Source organism: Lynx canadensis, chromosome C2 (genome assembly GCF_007474595.2).
Source record: "Lynx canadensis isolate LIC74 chromosome C2, mLynCan4.pri.v2, whole genome shotgun sequence".
NCBI lineage: Eukaryota > Metazoa > Chordata > Mammalia > Carnivora > Felidae > Lynx > Lynx canadensis.
The window spans coordinates 90,288,719-90,303,460 of NC_044311.2; the positions used below are offsets into that span (position 1 = coordinate 90,288,719).

Sequence of the window (14,742 nt, forward strand, 5' to 3'; positions counted from 1 at the left end):
TATTTCCATGGCATTTAATTTCGTACTGCCTTGTGACTGTTATATTGCTGTCTTCTGATATTTAGGAGCAGCCAGGACATCTTTTCAAGACATAAATCAGATCAAACTCTCTTGGTTATAACTTTGCAATGGCTGTCCATTACAGGTACATCAAAATCCAAACTCTACCATGGCCATAAACTGCACGCCATCTGACTCTCCCACCCACAGACCTCAGCTCCTGTCACCTCCCTCCTGTCCTCTGCTCTGCAACCTGTGGCCTTCTTTCTGTTCTATCAGACCAAGCTCACTTCTACTTCACGGGTCTTCATGTACTCTCACCTGGAACATGTCTTTTCCCCATGTCTGTGCACGGCTGACCACTTTCACATCATTCAGGTGTTAGCTCAGATGTCACTTCCACGGAGAAGTTCCCTGACCATCTAATCCAGAGGAGCCTCACACCATCATGTTCTCTTCCAATATCCTATTTATTTTCTTAACTGTACTCAAAACAACTGGAGTAATCAGGAGGTGCCTATGGTGGCTCAGCCAGTTAAGCATCTGAATCTTGATTTCGGCTTGGGTCACGATCTTGTAGTTTGTGAGTTCAAGCCCCGCTTCGTGCTTTGTGCTGACAGAGTGAAGCCTGCTTGGGATTCTCTCTCTCCCTCTCTCTGCGTCTCCCCCGCTCGTGCTCTCTCTCAAAATAAATAAATAAACTTTAGAAAAACAACAACTGGAGTCATCTTCTTACTTGAACCTGTCCATTCCAACTGGAATGCAAGCTCTGTACAGACTTGGCTGTGTGTCTAGCTCACCACCGTATCCCTGATACTGAGGATGGCAGTCAACACACATTTTGGATGAGTTAACTTCATGCCTATACTGTTCAGGTTTACACCTGTGCGCACAAGGTTTAACTGGACTAAATTCTTTTGGGGCAAGAGTCATGCTTGTATCCAAATAGTTGCTAGTTTGACTATTTAGTATAACTGGCAGCCAAGCCAGTTACTGGGTACATACCCACCCCCTGCCCACCATTTATTCACTTCTGCTCCTTACAAGGTCTGTAAAACATCTCTGGAAATCTCCAACATCTATAGATTTTGTTCTACAGCTTCTCCTTCATACCCTAGAGTACTCTTCCCCTTGCTTACAGCACCAGTTCCCTCTGCTTCCTGAACAAGATACGAAGGCTAGGCAATAAACCTCTGTAAAGAGAGTTATGACAAGGAGAATGACCAGGCCCCAAAGAAGAGAAAGGTCTGGCCAGACGAACATCTCCCTTGCTGGCACCCACCTGTTCTGGAGCTCTGTGGGTCCTGGGCAGTGCCTGCCTTGACCCCAGCCCCAGCCTTTTGGGCCTGGCCTTCAGGATGTCCTGGCCGTGGGGGCTGCGTGAGAGCCAGAGGAGGAGGTTACAGAGCAGAAGCAGGACTCCAGCCCACTGAGTTTTAGTGTCCTGATTGTGATTTGATAGGCCATTAAGTTTTACTGCCAAACTTCCTTGTTGGGTTTTTATCATCTGTGTAAGTGCACTTACGCTGATTTTCATGACCTGGCACAGGGGCTGCGTGTCAACTCCTCGAGCACATTCTTTTCTGGCTGTGGGAATGTTAGCCTCCCGTCAACCCCAAGCTTTCCAATTCCTCTGGATTACACCAACTTTAATTATACCTATGATTTTATTACAGATCAGCTATGGAGACTTCCCTGGATCCTGGAACCAGGATTTTCCAGGGGACCAGATTAATCTGGAAAGCTCCCATGTAACTGGGACCCTATAGGGAGCCTGGATTTTCCTATCCACATTCCTGCTGCCTTGCCTGGAACTTGGCTGAGAGCATGTTAGGGAAGTGGGGCTCCTACAGATGCTAGCAGACACACTCACATTTTAACACTGTGATGAGCTCCTCCAGGGACCGCAGGGCTCTTTCAAAGCTTCTAGCTGTATACACAACAAAGCTGACTCGTAGATACTCACAGACACTCTGGGGGCAGGCTCACACACTGACGGATGCCTCCATCCGTCACACAGCCCTCTTCTTGTGCAAAAAGAGAGTGGTTTTTTTTTTTTTTTCTCTTCCTTTACATTAGTGGAAAATGTAGATAACAAGCTTTTAAATTTTTTTCTTCCAGGCTTCTATCCTAAGGAAATAATCTGACATGTGGACAAATATTTATGCATGAAACTGTTCTCTGCAGTGTGATTTATCATGGGGAAATACGGTAAACAACTCGAACCTGCAACATTATGGTGCTGGCTAAGTAATTTATGGTGCCATTATACAATGGAATATTATGTGACCACAAAAAACATGTACAAAAAAGAATTTTTAATAACATAAGAAAACACAAGATAATTTTAAGAAAGATGTAAAGGAAAAACATGCATGGAAAAAAAGGACTTAAATAAAATTAAATCCTTTCTTCCCATCTGGTACAACAAGATGAAGAATACAGAGGAATTAAAGAACAAGATGAAAAAACAAAAATATTAGAACAAAATGCAGGGCACTGGTTTTATAACCTAGGGATGGATTTCCCAGGCAAGCCATGAATCCCAGAGGTCAAGATGGGGAAAGACAGGCTTGCAGAAGGCTCAGGGGTGCAGGTTTTAATCCTGGCTCTATCTTTTTGGCTAAGTGACCTTTGGCCAGTTTCTCAACCTTCTGGTGCCTTTCTGTCCCAACCTATAAATTAGGGATAATCATGATATCTACTTCTTAAGATCTGTTGTGAATATCAAATGAGTTAATAGATACAAACTGCTTAGAACAGGGGCGCCTGGGTGGCGCAGTCGGTTAAGCGTCCGACTTCAGCCAGGTCACGATCTCGCAGTCCGTGAGTTCGAGCCCCGCGTCAGGCTCTGGGCTGATGGCTCGGAGCCTGGAGCCTGTTTCGGATTCTGTGTCTCCCTCTCTCTCTGCCCCTCCCCCGTTCATGCTCTGTCTCTCTCTGTCCCAAAAATAAATAAACATTGAAAAAAAAAATTTAAAAAAAAAAATAAATAAATAAAAAATAAAAGTGATAGCATGAAGGACTTTTATGTCATGATAGTTACACAAATCCACACACGTCAGAAAAAAACTCTATTTACCTATATGTTGATTGAAAAAATTAAAAAAAAGGGGGGGGGATAAACTAGAAAGAATGACGCCAAAAAGTGACAAGTAGTTGCTTCTGGGTAACGGGATTGTAGGTGGTTTTTTTCCGCCTTGATCATTTATACTTCTCTGTACCTTCTAGATTTTATACGAAGATCATATTAATTGAGAATAAGACAGAAAGTAAGAAGCAGAAAATCTGGAGTCTGACAGGGCTCTGCTACCGAGCCGAGGGAGACAGCCCAGCTCCTGGAAGGCAGGCCAGGCCCAGCAGCCTCCAGCACACGTTTCCAAGAAAACCCCTGGACCTGTTGCCCAGGAATGCAGGTGGATGCGGCAGGGGTGCACGGGGGGGACAAGCTACTTCTCAGGGACACCCTCCCTGTGAGCCCTCCTTTGCTCCTTCTACCAGCCCCACGTAGGTGACGCTCCCTCAGGTAGTGTCCTTCCGTGGCCCAATGCAGGGCTGCAGGCACACAGACAGGGGGGAGCAGGTGGGTGTTCCTGCAGCCAAACACACAGTGACAAGAAGATGAGGACAATGCATTCTGACTTTTCTCCTTCAGGAAGTTGCAGAAAGAAACAAAAGGCTCCAGGAGCGGCAGTAGTCCGTGTTCGGCCACCACACCCTTTTTGGACACTGTCCTCTGTGGGGTCAGAGAGCTGGGCCTGGTGCTGCAGCCTCCCTCGTCCATGCCAGGCCCCACACTGAAGGCCAGATGGATGCAAAGGGGGAAGCGCTGAGCCATGGAGGGTTGCCCCAGGGCTACGAGTGAGGCCCCCACTCTATCCCTACACTGCACAGCACACACCCTCCTCTCAGAGCCCACTGCTCACACTCAGACTGTCCTCCCCAGGAGGCTCATCCCAATTCCGGAAGGCGAGGTCCACGGAGCAAACCTGCTTGTAAATCTCAGCCCCTGTCGTTCCCTCGGTGTGATCTGGGCCAGGACTGGAGCTAACGTACGTGGAGGGCCCTGCACTGTGCTGAGCCTGTGCTTATTTGCTCAGTGATGACTCAGGCATCAGATGTAGAGGCTGCAGAAGGATCTGTGTGAGGTTTCTAACCCACTCCAGCTAGAAGGCAAGGGTGAGGGAAAGAAGGTAATAAGGCAAGAGGAGAGGCTGAGGTGGAAAGTAAGTGGCAAGGAAGCTGGAAAAGACAGTAAAGAAGCAGGAGGCCACTGGAGGTTTGATAATAGGCAACAACAGGGGCTTTTCCTGCCAACAATCCAGGGGGTCAGCTCCATAGGTACCCTGTGAAAGTTCAAGCACAGAACCAAGTGATTTGCTTCTGGAACGTACAGATGCCAGGGAGCACCCACCTGGGGCAGGCATCAGTCAGGTGGAAAGCTGAAGATCCTTTCTCTTCCTGGCCTTTCAGAGTGGAACCGGGAAGCATCTGACATTGAGCAAGCACATACTCTCTGCATAGAAATAACACTGCAAAGAGGGACCATGACTCTTTCTGGGAGTCAGTGTCAGGAATGTTAATTTTCTTCTCTATATTTTCCTATATTATCCCTTTATAAAATGTACATGCGTCCCTTTTTAATTACCAGAAAGTCAGAAAAACAAATTCAGCTTTTTAGTTTGAGCCCTATTTCAGACTATTGGCATCTTTAAAAATCTTAAATGCAATTGTTCAGTATTTTAGCTAGCTATCCTTTTTCCAGCTCTAACCCTTGCAGATTTAGAAGTATGCCTTGTTTTTTAGAGTGTTAACAAAACTGTTGAATAAAAAACAAGTACCACCCTCTAGACAGAGCCAGGCCTGACTCACATTCATTCAGCACCAAGGAGGTGCTCCTGTCAGGGCGGCCCCATCCCGCCCCTCTTATCCATACAGTCCTAAGAGACAAATCAAGCACATCCAGCAATCCTTAGTAGAAACTATGGTCTCCTGTGTTGAAAGATCCCAACTTGTTCTTCTAAGCCTCCAAACGGTCTGCTTCTAAACCACTTCCTGTTTGCTCTGGGATGGAAGCCTGTAATACTACTGATTTCCAGCATTCACCTTTTATGCACTTGGGAAAACTAGGACAGCACTGCCAGTCTCTGGCCTCCTGCCGTTTGCCCTTTTCCCCAGGTCAAATGCCACAAAAGTGGTTTCCCAAGCACTGCAGGTTATGGGGAGCACTCCAGCATCAGACGCACAGCTAGGCAGCCAAAAGTTCGGTGCTTGCGGCTCTCCCCTCTTGGGTTCCGAATTCCCTCAAAACTGCGTGCATTCCCTCCCTTCTCAGATGACAGACCATGCTCCTGGATACGGAAGTACCGTGCAGAGAGATTATCCAATGGGAAGCCATTCCCCTCTGACGGGAACAGTAACAGGCAGCTCATCAGGAAGTTTCCCCTCATGCTATTGCCCTGATCCCTATCACTGCTGGTCCAGCAGAAATAAACCCACACATGTACACACGTGCACAGCCAGGGGGCTAGCAGGTACTTCGTCTGGGAACGCAGGGGCCCTCACAGGCAGACACCCACCAGCAGAAGCCGCAGACGTCTCCTGTTTGCTAAGTTTGAAATCAGAGCCCCCTCAACAGGGCTCTACACAGAGCGGGGTGGCTTTCAAAATATTTATTAATAACAATGACTAATGGGGAAAACAAGAGCCATCTGGTTTCTGGCTCTCTTTCTCTAATTTAGCTCTAAACAACTTTATTAGTTTGTTTTCTCATTCTTTAAGCCCTTATTCCATGCCCACAGATGACCTTGGGTGGGGGAGGGGTGAAGTAATGAACAAGATCCTTCTGGTTCAGGGAGGGAAGAGGGTAAGGGACAGACAGGTTCCAGGCCCCAGACCCTATAAGCATCAGCTACTACAATAGACTGCTCACAACCAAAGACTACAAGAAAGAACACAGACAAAAATTACCCAGTGTGCAACCCAGGTTCTTAAAAAGAAACGGCTTAATAAACAATTATTAAACAATTCCAATATGGGGCGCCTGTGAGGCTCAGTGGGTTAAGCACCTGACTTCGGCTCAGGTCATGATCTCGTGGTTCGTGAGCTCAAGCCCTGCTTCAGGTGAGCCCCGCTTCTTTCTCTCTCCCCCTCTCTCTGCCCCTCACTCACTTGTACCCCCCTTCTCAAAAAAAAAAAACAAACAAAACAATTCCAATGTATCTGGTACATATTGTTTTGGAATAAAATACAGGATTCATCAAAGGGGTCCATACTCTTCACGCTGAGATGCATAAACCACAAATCACTGCTCACACCATTCTGTACTGTGTCAGGAGCTGGGTAGGCTCTCTTGATGCAGGCTGCAAGGACCGACATGCAGGGGTGACATTCCCAGGGAGGAACTGATCACAGTCAGCCAGTACTGCTGGGACAGGGATGCAGGCGGGGTGATCCCAATTCTAGACGCAATGTAACTTGCTGCCAGACTGGCTTCCATCAGCAGCTCTGACATGGGTGGGGAGAGCACATCTCAGCCAGGAAGACGCTGCAGGGCCCACTGGCAGGCAGCTTTTCTGTTCCTGCCAACCACAGGGACACGCTCACTAAGGCCCTGGCAGGGCTGGGGGTGAAGTGCTCCCAAGGCCCCATCATCACCCTTAAGCAGGAAGCTCTTTGAAACTTAGTTGTTTGCGTGTTTTGTCAGTTTTCTAGAAATTCAGAAAAAAGGGTATAGGAATACTTTCCTTTGGATTCTCTTAAAAATCTGGCACTTATTAGAAAGAAAGGAGCTGAAGAAATCCCCAATGGTGATCTGCTTGTGAACAGCTCCCAACTAATCAAACCCATGCGATACAGCAGAGAAAGGGGAGAGTGGGGAGACCAGGGCTCAGCAGTATAGGACTTATACAGCAATGTACAATTTGTGCCATTTCTCTGTGAGACAGTCTCCTTGTCTGTAAAATGGGCTAATCATACTTGCCTTTTGGCGCTGTGGGTAAGGTGAAAGGTGACCCTAGGGGGAGCCACTTTATCACCACAGGGTGATACACAGCTGTTAGCATAAAGATCCCTACACATGCGATGATTAATACTGCATTCTCCTCACTGAATATACCTCTATGGACAGGACGGTTTATGGCACTGATCTACAAAGTAGTTATTTATAGGGGTGTCTGGGTGGCTCAGTCGGTGAAGCATCCAACCCTTGGTTTTGGCTCACGTCATGATCTCATGGTTTCGTGGGTTCGAGCCCCATGTCAGGCTCCATGCTGATAGTACGGAGGCTGCTTGGGATTCTCTGTCTCCCTCTCTCTCTGCCCCTCCCCTGCTCGTGCTGTCTCTCTCAAAATAAACAAATAAACTTTAAAAACTAAAATAAAATAAACCCAAAGTGGTTATTTCTTGCTTGTTTTTCTTCACAATCTCTTTCCTGCCATCACTGGACCAAAGAGCTGGCAAGAAGCTCTAAGAGAAGAGCATGCCCCGCCTCCCATCTGTCCCAGGGTGCCGAGGACCCTGGGCACCCATGGCAGTGGGCCTGACTTTCCTAGGAACTCTGTGTCCCAGGGCTGTCATCCCCTTGCTCACCCCTCCAGGTGCAACCTTCTCCCTCTTGGGAACAAATTATAGTCAATTTCTCCATTCTCCAAGAGGATGGGGAGGACACTCGCCTAGAAAACTCCTGAGGCCTCCCAGTCATTATTGCAGACACCTTTTACAGCACTCACACATTTCCCTTCCTTGATCCACTGTGGCCACTTCAGGGCATGAAACTTTCAGGTGAAGCAGAAGGAAGGCATTTTACATGCTGGGGGATCTGAGGCTCCAGACCTGGCCTCGCTGGGCCGTCTCAGCTGCTGGGCAAGATACAGGCTCTGTTGGGGCCTCAATTTCCCCCACCTAGATTAGAGGTGATTACTGTTCTAGGTAGAATCTCAGGACCCCTCCAGTCCTAATTCCTCCAATTCTGGGAAATTTATTTGCATTTCCCAACTTATGCTGACTTAGGGGAACGTACTCAGGCCCACTAGGTTGAGGTGAGGAACACCGGGGCCCGATGAGGACATGGGTACTGTTCCAATGGTGATGCAGGGTGGGCTGTGTGTGCCGTGGGGGCGGGGAACCTTGCCTGGCACCAGTGCATCCTGGCATAGAGGAGGCATCCAACAGGCCAGTGCTCACTGGACTTGTGTCCCAGAGCAGTGCCTGTCCTACGCTGAGAGAGGAAAGGCTGTGGCAGGAGCAAGGTTCCACTCACATGGGGCGTGGAACATGACGAGAACAGAGGAGTGTTCCTTCACAAACTGGTCAAAGTCTTCGTCGGTCAGGTGATAAACGGAGCCGCCCTCATCTGCCCAGGGAGTCTCGGGGACCTGGGGCTGTGGCGGCTGTGGACTGGAAGACCAAAAACAGGCAGAGCTCAGAGCAAGCCCGGGGCCTGAGCAGCCCTTACGAAATCCAGCCCCCTGGTGAAAGCTCCCACTGACTCATATGGCCTGCTGCAAGGGCTCACCAGAAACCCCTCAGTGGAGAAGCCAGGGGTGAGCGATCTGGCCCTGCCCACCCTGCCTTCCCCTCAGAGCCCCAGAAGTGTAGAGCTGATGTCTTCTTATAAATAGTGGCTTTCACCTAGAGCTCCCTAGGCAATTCAAGAAACCCCACTTCCTCCCAAGAATCTGGGGGTTTGATAGCATCTCAAGCTCTTTCAAACTTTCAGCAAACTGGCAAGAATAAATAGCAACAAAAAAGTGACCTTTGGAAAAGCTCTCTGTTGTGCTTGGTAGCTCCCCACAGGAAGGGCAGAGAGTGGGGAAAGGAAAGAATGGGGGGGCAGGGTATGTGCAGTGGTATGGAGGAAAGAGAGAGGCCAAGTGTATGAGAAAGACCAAATTTGGGCTGGGGAAGGGGCTGGGAAAGGGAGGTTGCCACATGGGTGGTGCGAGGTGTTCACTGACCAGCATGGGAGGAAGGTTGTGATGAGGAAGAATGAGGCCAAGGGGAACAAGATCAGGGACACCCTAACCTTGACAGCATCTACACTATATCACTAATCCTTCCTAGAAACAACTGGATAACTGGAAGGAAGTTATCTAGTTCTCTCAGAGGCAGAGCGCTGGAGCAGGAAGTCAGGCTTGGAGGTCAGTCCAGATCCCTCCTCCCCACCTGCTAGCTGAAAACCTGGGGAAGCTGTCTAACCTCCCAGGAGCCTGCTTCCACCTGGGATGACCACATGCTGGTATCTGCATCACCAGATGTTCTGGGGAGAGGCTGCAGGAGCCCTCTGTTGCTCCAGAGTTGAAGACAAGACTGCTGGTGACACAGAGCTCCGGCTGCTTTGCTGCCACACGCACCTTTGCCAGAGCACCTTAATTGCCGCTTGAAAAAAACCCTTTAGGATGACAAATATGAAAAGACAACCATCGTTTCCTGCCTTTGAGGGCCTACAGTAGAGAAAAGGTGTACGGTTCCAGCAGCCAGAACTAGAGATAATGAGAGAAAATGTGGCTGACACAATGGGATCTGCCGACCCCGCCGTGTGACTAGCAGAGCGGAACCTGCCACTCCCAACCCACAGAGGGCCTGGGTTTGATGTCACCTTCAGAAGCCCTCCCTTCTGGCCTCAGCCACCCTGAACCCAAGCAATGGGAAATAGCAGTAAGAGGGCAAACCACTTCCAGCCCATGCACGGCCAGTGTCAGATGCGGCTGGTGGCAAAATCAAGCTTTAGAATGAGTCACTAGCCAGATGATGGTCCTAGACCGACACCAGGAGACCTAGGCTCCCATACTTGGACTCAAAATACCACTAATTCCACTTTAGGGAATTTATCTTTCCAGTACACCTGCACACATGCAAAACTATGTATGTTTGAGGTATTTGTTGTAGGAGGATCTGTCATGGCAAAGACTAGAAACAACCTGTGTTAGTTGGTAGGAAATGGTTACATAAACTGCAGTCCGTCCACACTATGGGGGTTCAGCATGATGAAGAACAAAAAGCTCTCTATGCATGGACATGGATAGACCACGGGGACATACCGAACAGGCCATAACATACTAATTTTTGCATAAAATAGGGAGAGATAAAAAAAATTAGTAATCCGCATTTGCTTGTATCTGCATAAAGAAACTAATCAAAGTCGTTGCCTCTAGGGGGTTGGGGGGTGGGGAACAGGATGAAGGAAACACATGGAAGCAAGACCTGTCAATGTAGGATTTTTAAGTATCTTTTTAAAGAATCATTTTTATTACGTGAATGGAATCTATTCAAAATGAAAATAACTTTTAAACATCTTGTGACAGTACAGAATGGAGAAGCCATGGCTTAGCTGCTGTACAAATGTATGAAAGTGCCTGAGAAACTTCTAGTTAAGCACAGAGAACACACTCTAAAACCACCACAGTAATAGTACAAGACTTAAAAAGAAGAAAGTAAGAACCCACAGAAGCAAAAAGAACAGGAAAGAATACAACGGCGAAGATAGAAAAAGAGGTCAGTGCAATTTTAGAAGCTAGGAAACGGACCTAGCAAAACAGAAGGCAGAGACCTGAGGTGCTGGGTGCAGTCAGGGGGCGGGGGACAACCACACCCATAGCAAAGGTGCTTAAGGACCCCGAGGCACCACCCCTTGAAGCAGAGCTGTGGCTGGGGCTAGAAACAAGGGCACATGGAAAGCCTGAAAGCCAGGCCCTCAGATCCTGGCCCTCAGACTAGCAGCCAGGTGAACACCCCTCTCCCACCCAGTAGACAACAGCTGACTCTCTGGAGAGGATTGCCAGAGCTGGGCACAGTGGCAAGAGTACTCACTAGACAGAGAAGGATTGAGCAGAAGTCTGAGGCCAAACACAATGGCTGAATTATGCCTTTTACATCTCTCTCCTTGAAGACTGGGGCTCCCACTTACCACTGTACCTCCCACACCTAATGATGCACACACCCAGGAGATGCGTTTTGAATAAATGATGGAATTAGAGAAGAATGGTTGAAGGAACTGTGTGTTTAATATGGAGAGGACGTGGGGAACACAATAGCTATCTTCAAATATTTCACACTGCATCAGAAAGAGAAAGTAACATTTATTTTCTATGGCTCCGAAGGGGAAAACCAACAAGTAGAAGCTCCAGAGAAAGAACCTTCAGTCAACAGAAGAACCTTCTACCTACAAGAGATGGGAGGGAAAGAGAGCCATGCTGGGAGCCAGAAGAGCTGCGTTTGAGTCCTATTTCCTCCATTTACCAGCTCTGCAGCTTAAGCCACCAACCTGACCTCAGACACCTACAAGACAAAGTATTTGGAGGCCTCTCCTTACCTCTCAGGTACATCTAGACAGATAATGTTCCAGAGTAAGATATTTTATAAATTTATAAAGTACTACCCAAATATAGAAATCATTCAAACATGAGTGGGCGACCTCAACATGAGGCAAGGCCCTGTTCCCTGAGGTGTTCGAGTGGGACTGAGGTAGGTAACCATATCTGTTCTAGAGGTAATACAAACATTACAAGGGAAACTCTAGGGGCAGATTCACTGATGTTTCTATTCCCTTCCCATCCTGCGACTCTGATTTCCTGGGCTCTCCAGCTGGGAAATTCACACAAATCAGATCCTTATCTGAGGTAGGTGCCCATGCCACAGGTGAGAAGATGCAATAAGCATCAGAAGTCAAGAAAACTTTGTGATTACTTTCAGTTCACTGCTGGTTGGGATAAAAATACACAGGCAGAAACAGGTGGCTAAGTCAAAATGGACTGCCATGTATATACCCTCTATGTGCCAACCCACTCAGCAGCATGAAACCTACACAGAGGAGAATGAGAAACATAGCCAGTGGAGGCCCAAAGGGGTCCCACCTGCCATGATAAACACACCCACGCTGGGGCCCTTGCACACTCAGACCCCAAGGTCTTCACCTGGCCTCACTCAGTGCCCAGTGGCTAGCCACTCGTTGGGGGCGGTGGGAAGGAGATCTGGATTCCTCTCTCCTGGTCTTCTGAAAGTCATCCAGAGAATTAACAAGGCCAGATCAATTCTCATTCTTCTACACTTGGCCACACATAAGCCCTGAGCAACCAACAGGGAGGCCCAGGGAAGAGGTGCAAGGAAGCAGGAAATGTGAGAACACTGCTATCCACCAAGACGTAGGACAAAAACCGGTAAAGACATGAAACACCTGGCACGGCAGGGGGAGGGGGGCACACCTGGGTGGCTCAGTCAGTTAAGTGTCCGACTTCAGCCCAGGTCATGATCTTGTAGTCTGTGACTTCAAGTCCCATGTCAGGCTCCATGCTGACAGCTCAGAGCCTGGAGCCTGCTTCGGATTCTGTGTCTCCCTCTCTCTCTGCCCTTCTCCCACTCACACTCTGTCTCTCTGTCTCTCTCTCAAAAATAAATAAAACATTAAAAAATTTAAGAAAAATAACATCTGGCACAGGGAAAAATCACACACAGACCTGGGTACCTGTAGGGGGAAATCTGGAAGGAAATTCACAAAACATCACAACACATAATCTTACAGTGGGGTGATGGAAGGGCCTTCCTTTCCTTTTGTTTAAATATATTTTTAAGTTTTTCTATAATAACGTGTCTCACTTGGAGAGTCCTAAAATCAGGAAACATTTTAAAAAATTAAAAAACAGTGATATCGCTAGCTTGTGCTGGGGTGTGAGAGGAGGCAGCTCACTGCGGGGTCCTTTAGGACCTACCCTTGCTATGCTGGGGTGGGGTGGGCTACAGCCATGCCTTCGGAGGAGCTGCCCCCATGAGTGCCCCTGACACAGTGATCATGGGGGTTGGGCAGCTGGGCAGGGCTGCTCAGGGAGACCCCGATGCTGCACACCCCCTCCCTGGAGTCACCCTACTAACCTTCTCAAAGAGCCTGGAGACCAGGGCTGGACCAGGGGCTGCTAACAAGGTTTCCTTCCCAAGTTCCCATGTGGGGTGAGGAGAGGGAGGAAGGAGGAGATGGGAAGTGGGGAGGCACCAGCCCAGGACTGCCTCCAGGTCTCTGTCCAGAGCACAGTGTGGTGGAGGAGGTGGGATGGCGGTGGGCAGAGGGGGGTGGGGTGGGGAACAAACTGCCAGGCTCCAGTGGGGACCTAATCACCTGTCTCAGAAATTCCACTGACGTGCTCCCCTTGTGCAGGGTTAGCAAGCAAGTCTGAACACTATTTAAAAGAAACTAAACCTTATCCTTCCAAAAAGATAGGAGTATATTTTGAAACCAGAAAAGGTTAGAGAAGGGGGAGGGAAGCAGACAGATTTTATGCTCTGGTGACAAAAGAGATGGCTATTTGTTGAAACCTTCTCCCAAAGCAGAGTGAGATGTGTCTGGCTGGAAGAGAGGACATGCTTATTATCAAATGAGAAAAGAAACCAGGGGAGTGAAGGCCCAGGTTAAGACAATGAATACACAAGAATGGGGAGCCACCTTCCCGGGCAGGGGCTGGAAATGAGTGATAGATGAGGACAGACATGTGGAAATGCTTCCAAAAAACAAAAGATGCTATGCAAACATGGTGCTTCCGCTGTGTTTTATCTCCTGGGGACTGACAACAGAAGACAGAGATTCAACCGTTAGAATCTGACAGTTTGTTGTTTTCTGGCGGGGGAGGGTACAAAATTCATCCTCCTTTCCCATTCTGAAAATACACATTTTCAACCTCCGTATCTTCGGATAACTAATTATTTAACCTTTTGCCCCTCAGGGAAGGATGTCAATGAAGACCCACCATGCTGGCAACTGGGGAAGGGGTAGAGGGCTCCAGCCAAAACTCAGGGGAGCTGCTGTTGCCCAGGGGCAAGCCTGGCCCTGCTACCTGTCACCTGCAGGAGCCTGGACAAGCTCTTTATGGCTTTGCACTGCTACCTTTTTCATTAAATAAGGCTAACAATAATGTCGTCCTTACAAGGCTGTTCTGAGGATTACATGAGAATCCATAGGAAGTCTTTAGAACAGGGTCAGTCACAAAGTAGAGCCCAAAAAATGTTAGCTGGTTATTATTCCAAGAATTATGCACAAAGAGCCATACATCGGCAGTGACTGGTAAGTGCCAGACTGATAACAGGTAGAGCCAGAGCAAGCAGGGTAAGTGCTCAGCTGGGGATGGCCCGAGGAGGCTGCCAGGAGAGGCGACCCCCTCCCCTGCTCCCGTGACGGGAAGGGTGGGGGGGACAGACTCCCCATTCAACACACCAGTCAAGGTCATGCCCAAGCCACACGCCTAGTACGATGGGGGTCCAGGTGAGGGATACTTTGGGTTGTAAGGATCTATCACGTTACAAATAGGCACATAAGGTCGCCAAGAAGCAGCGTCTGTGAATGGCAGAGCACTCTGCAAATCTAAGCTATGAGAGTATTTCCTAGCAGCTTCACAGCACCGAACACAGAATTATGTTTGAAATAAGTGTTCAGTTGACAATTCAATTTTCAGAGAGACCTGCAGTGGGGCCTCTCTCAAAACTGACATCCAAAGCGAGAAATACCCTTAACCAGCAGATAGACAGTAAGGGGGAAACGCTATTTAAAATGCTGTCTCCATGGCCACAGTCACACCAAGTCCTCCTGGCTCCCATATCCTAACCCCACAAAGACCCCATCTTCACCTAGAAGCAACCCAGAAACCACAGTGTGGCAGCACAAAGGGCCCTTTGCCTTCCTGCTTCTCTTCCCCAGATCCAGCCACAGCCCTGTGACCAGGGACCGCCCTGGGGAAGGGGTACCCTCCCTCCAGGCACACACCC

General features: G+C 48.5%; 1 protein-coding gene across 1 annotated transcript in view; it reads right to left on the reverse strand.

Moving 5' to 3' along the window:
* PDIA5 (protein disulfide isomerase family A member 5) overlaps positions 1-14,742 on the reverse strand; it is a 90,573-nt gene that overhangs the window by 19,811 nt on the left and 56,020 nt on the right. The window contains 1 exon segment of the mRNA XM_030329931.1: positions 8,261-8,397. Coding sequence (XP_030185791.1) covers positions 8,261-8,397 — 137 coding nt within the window.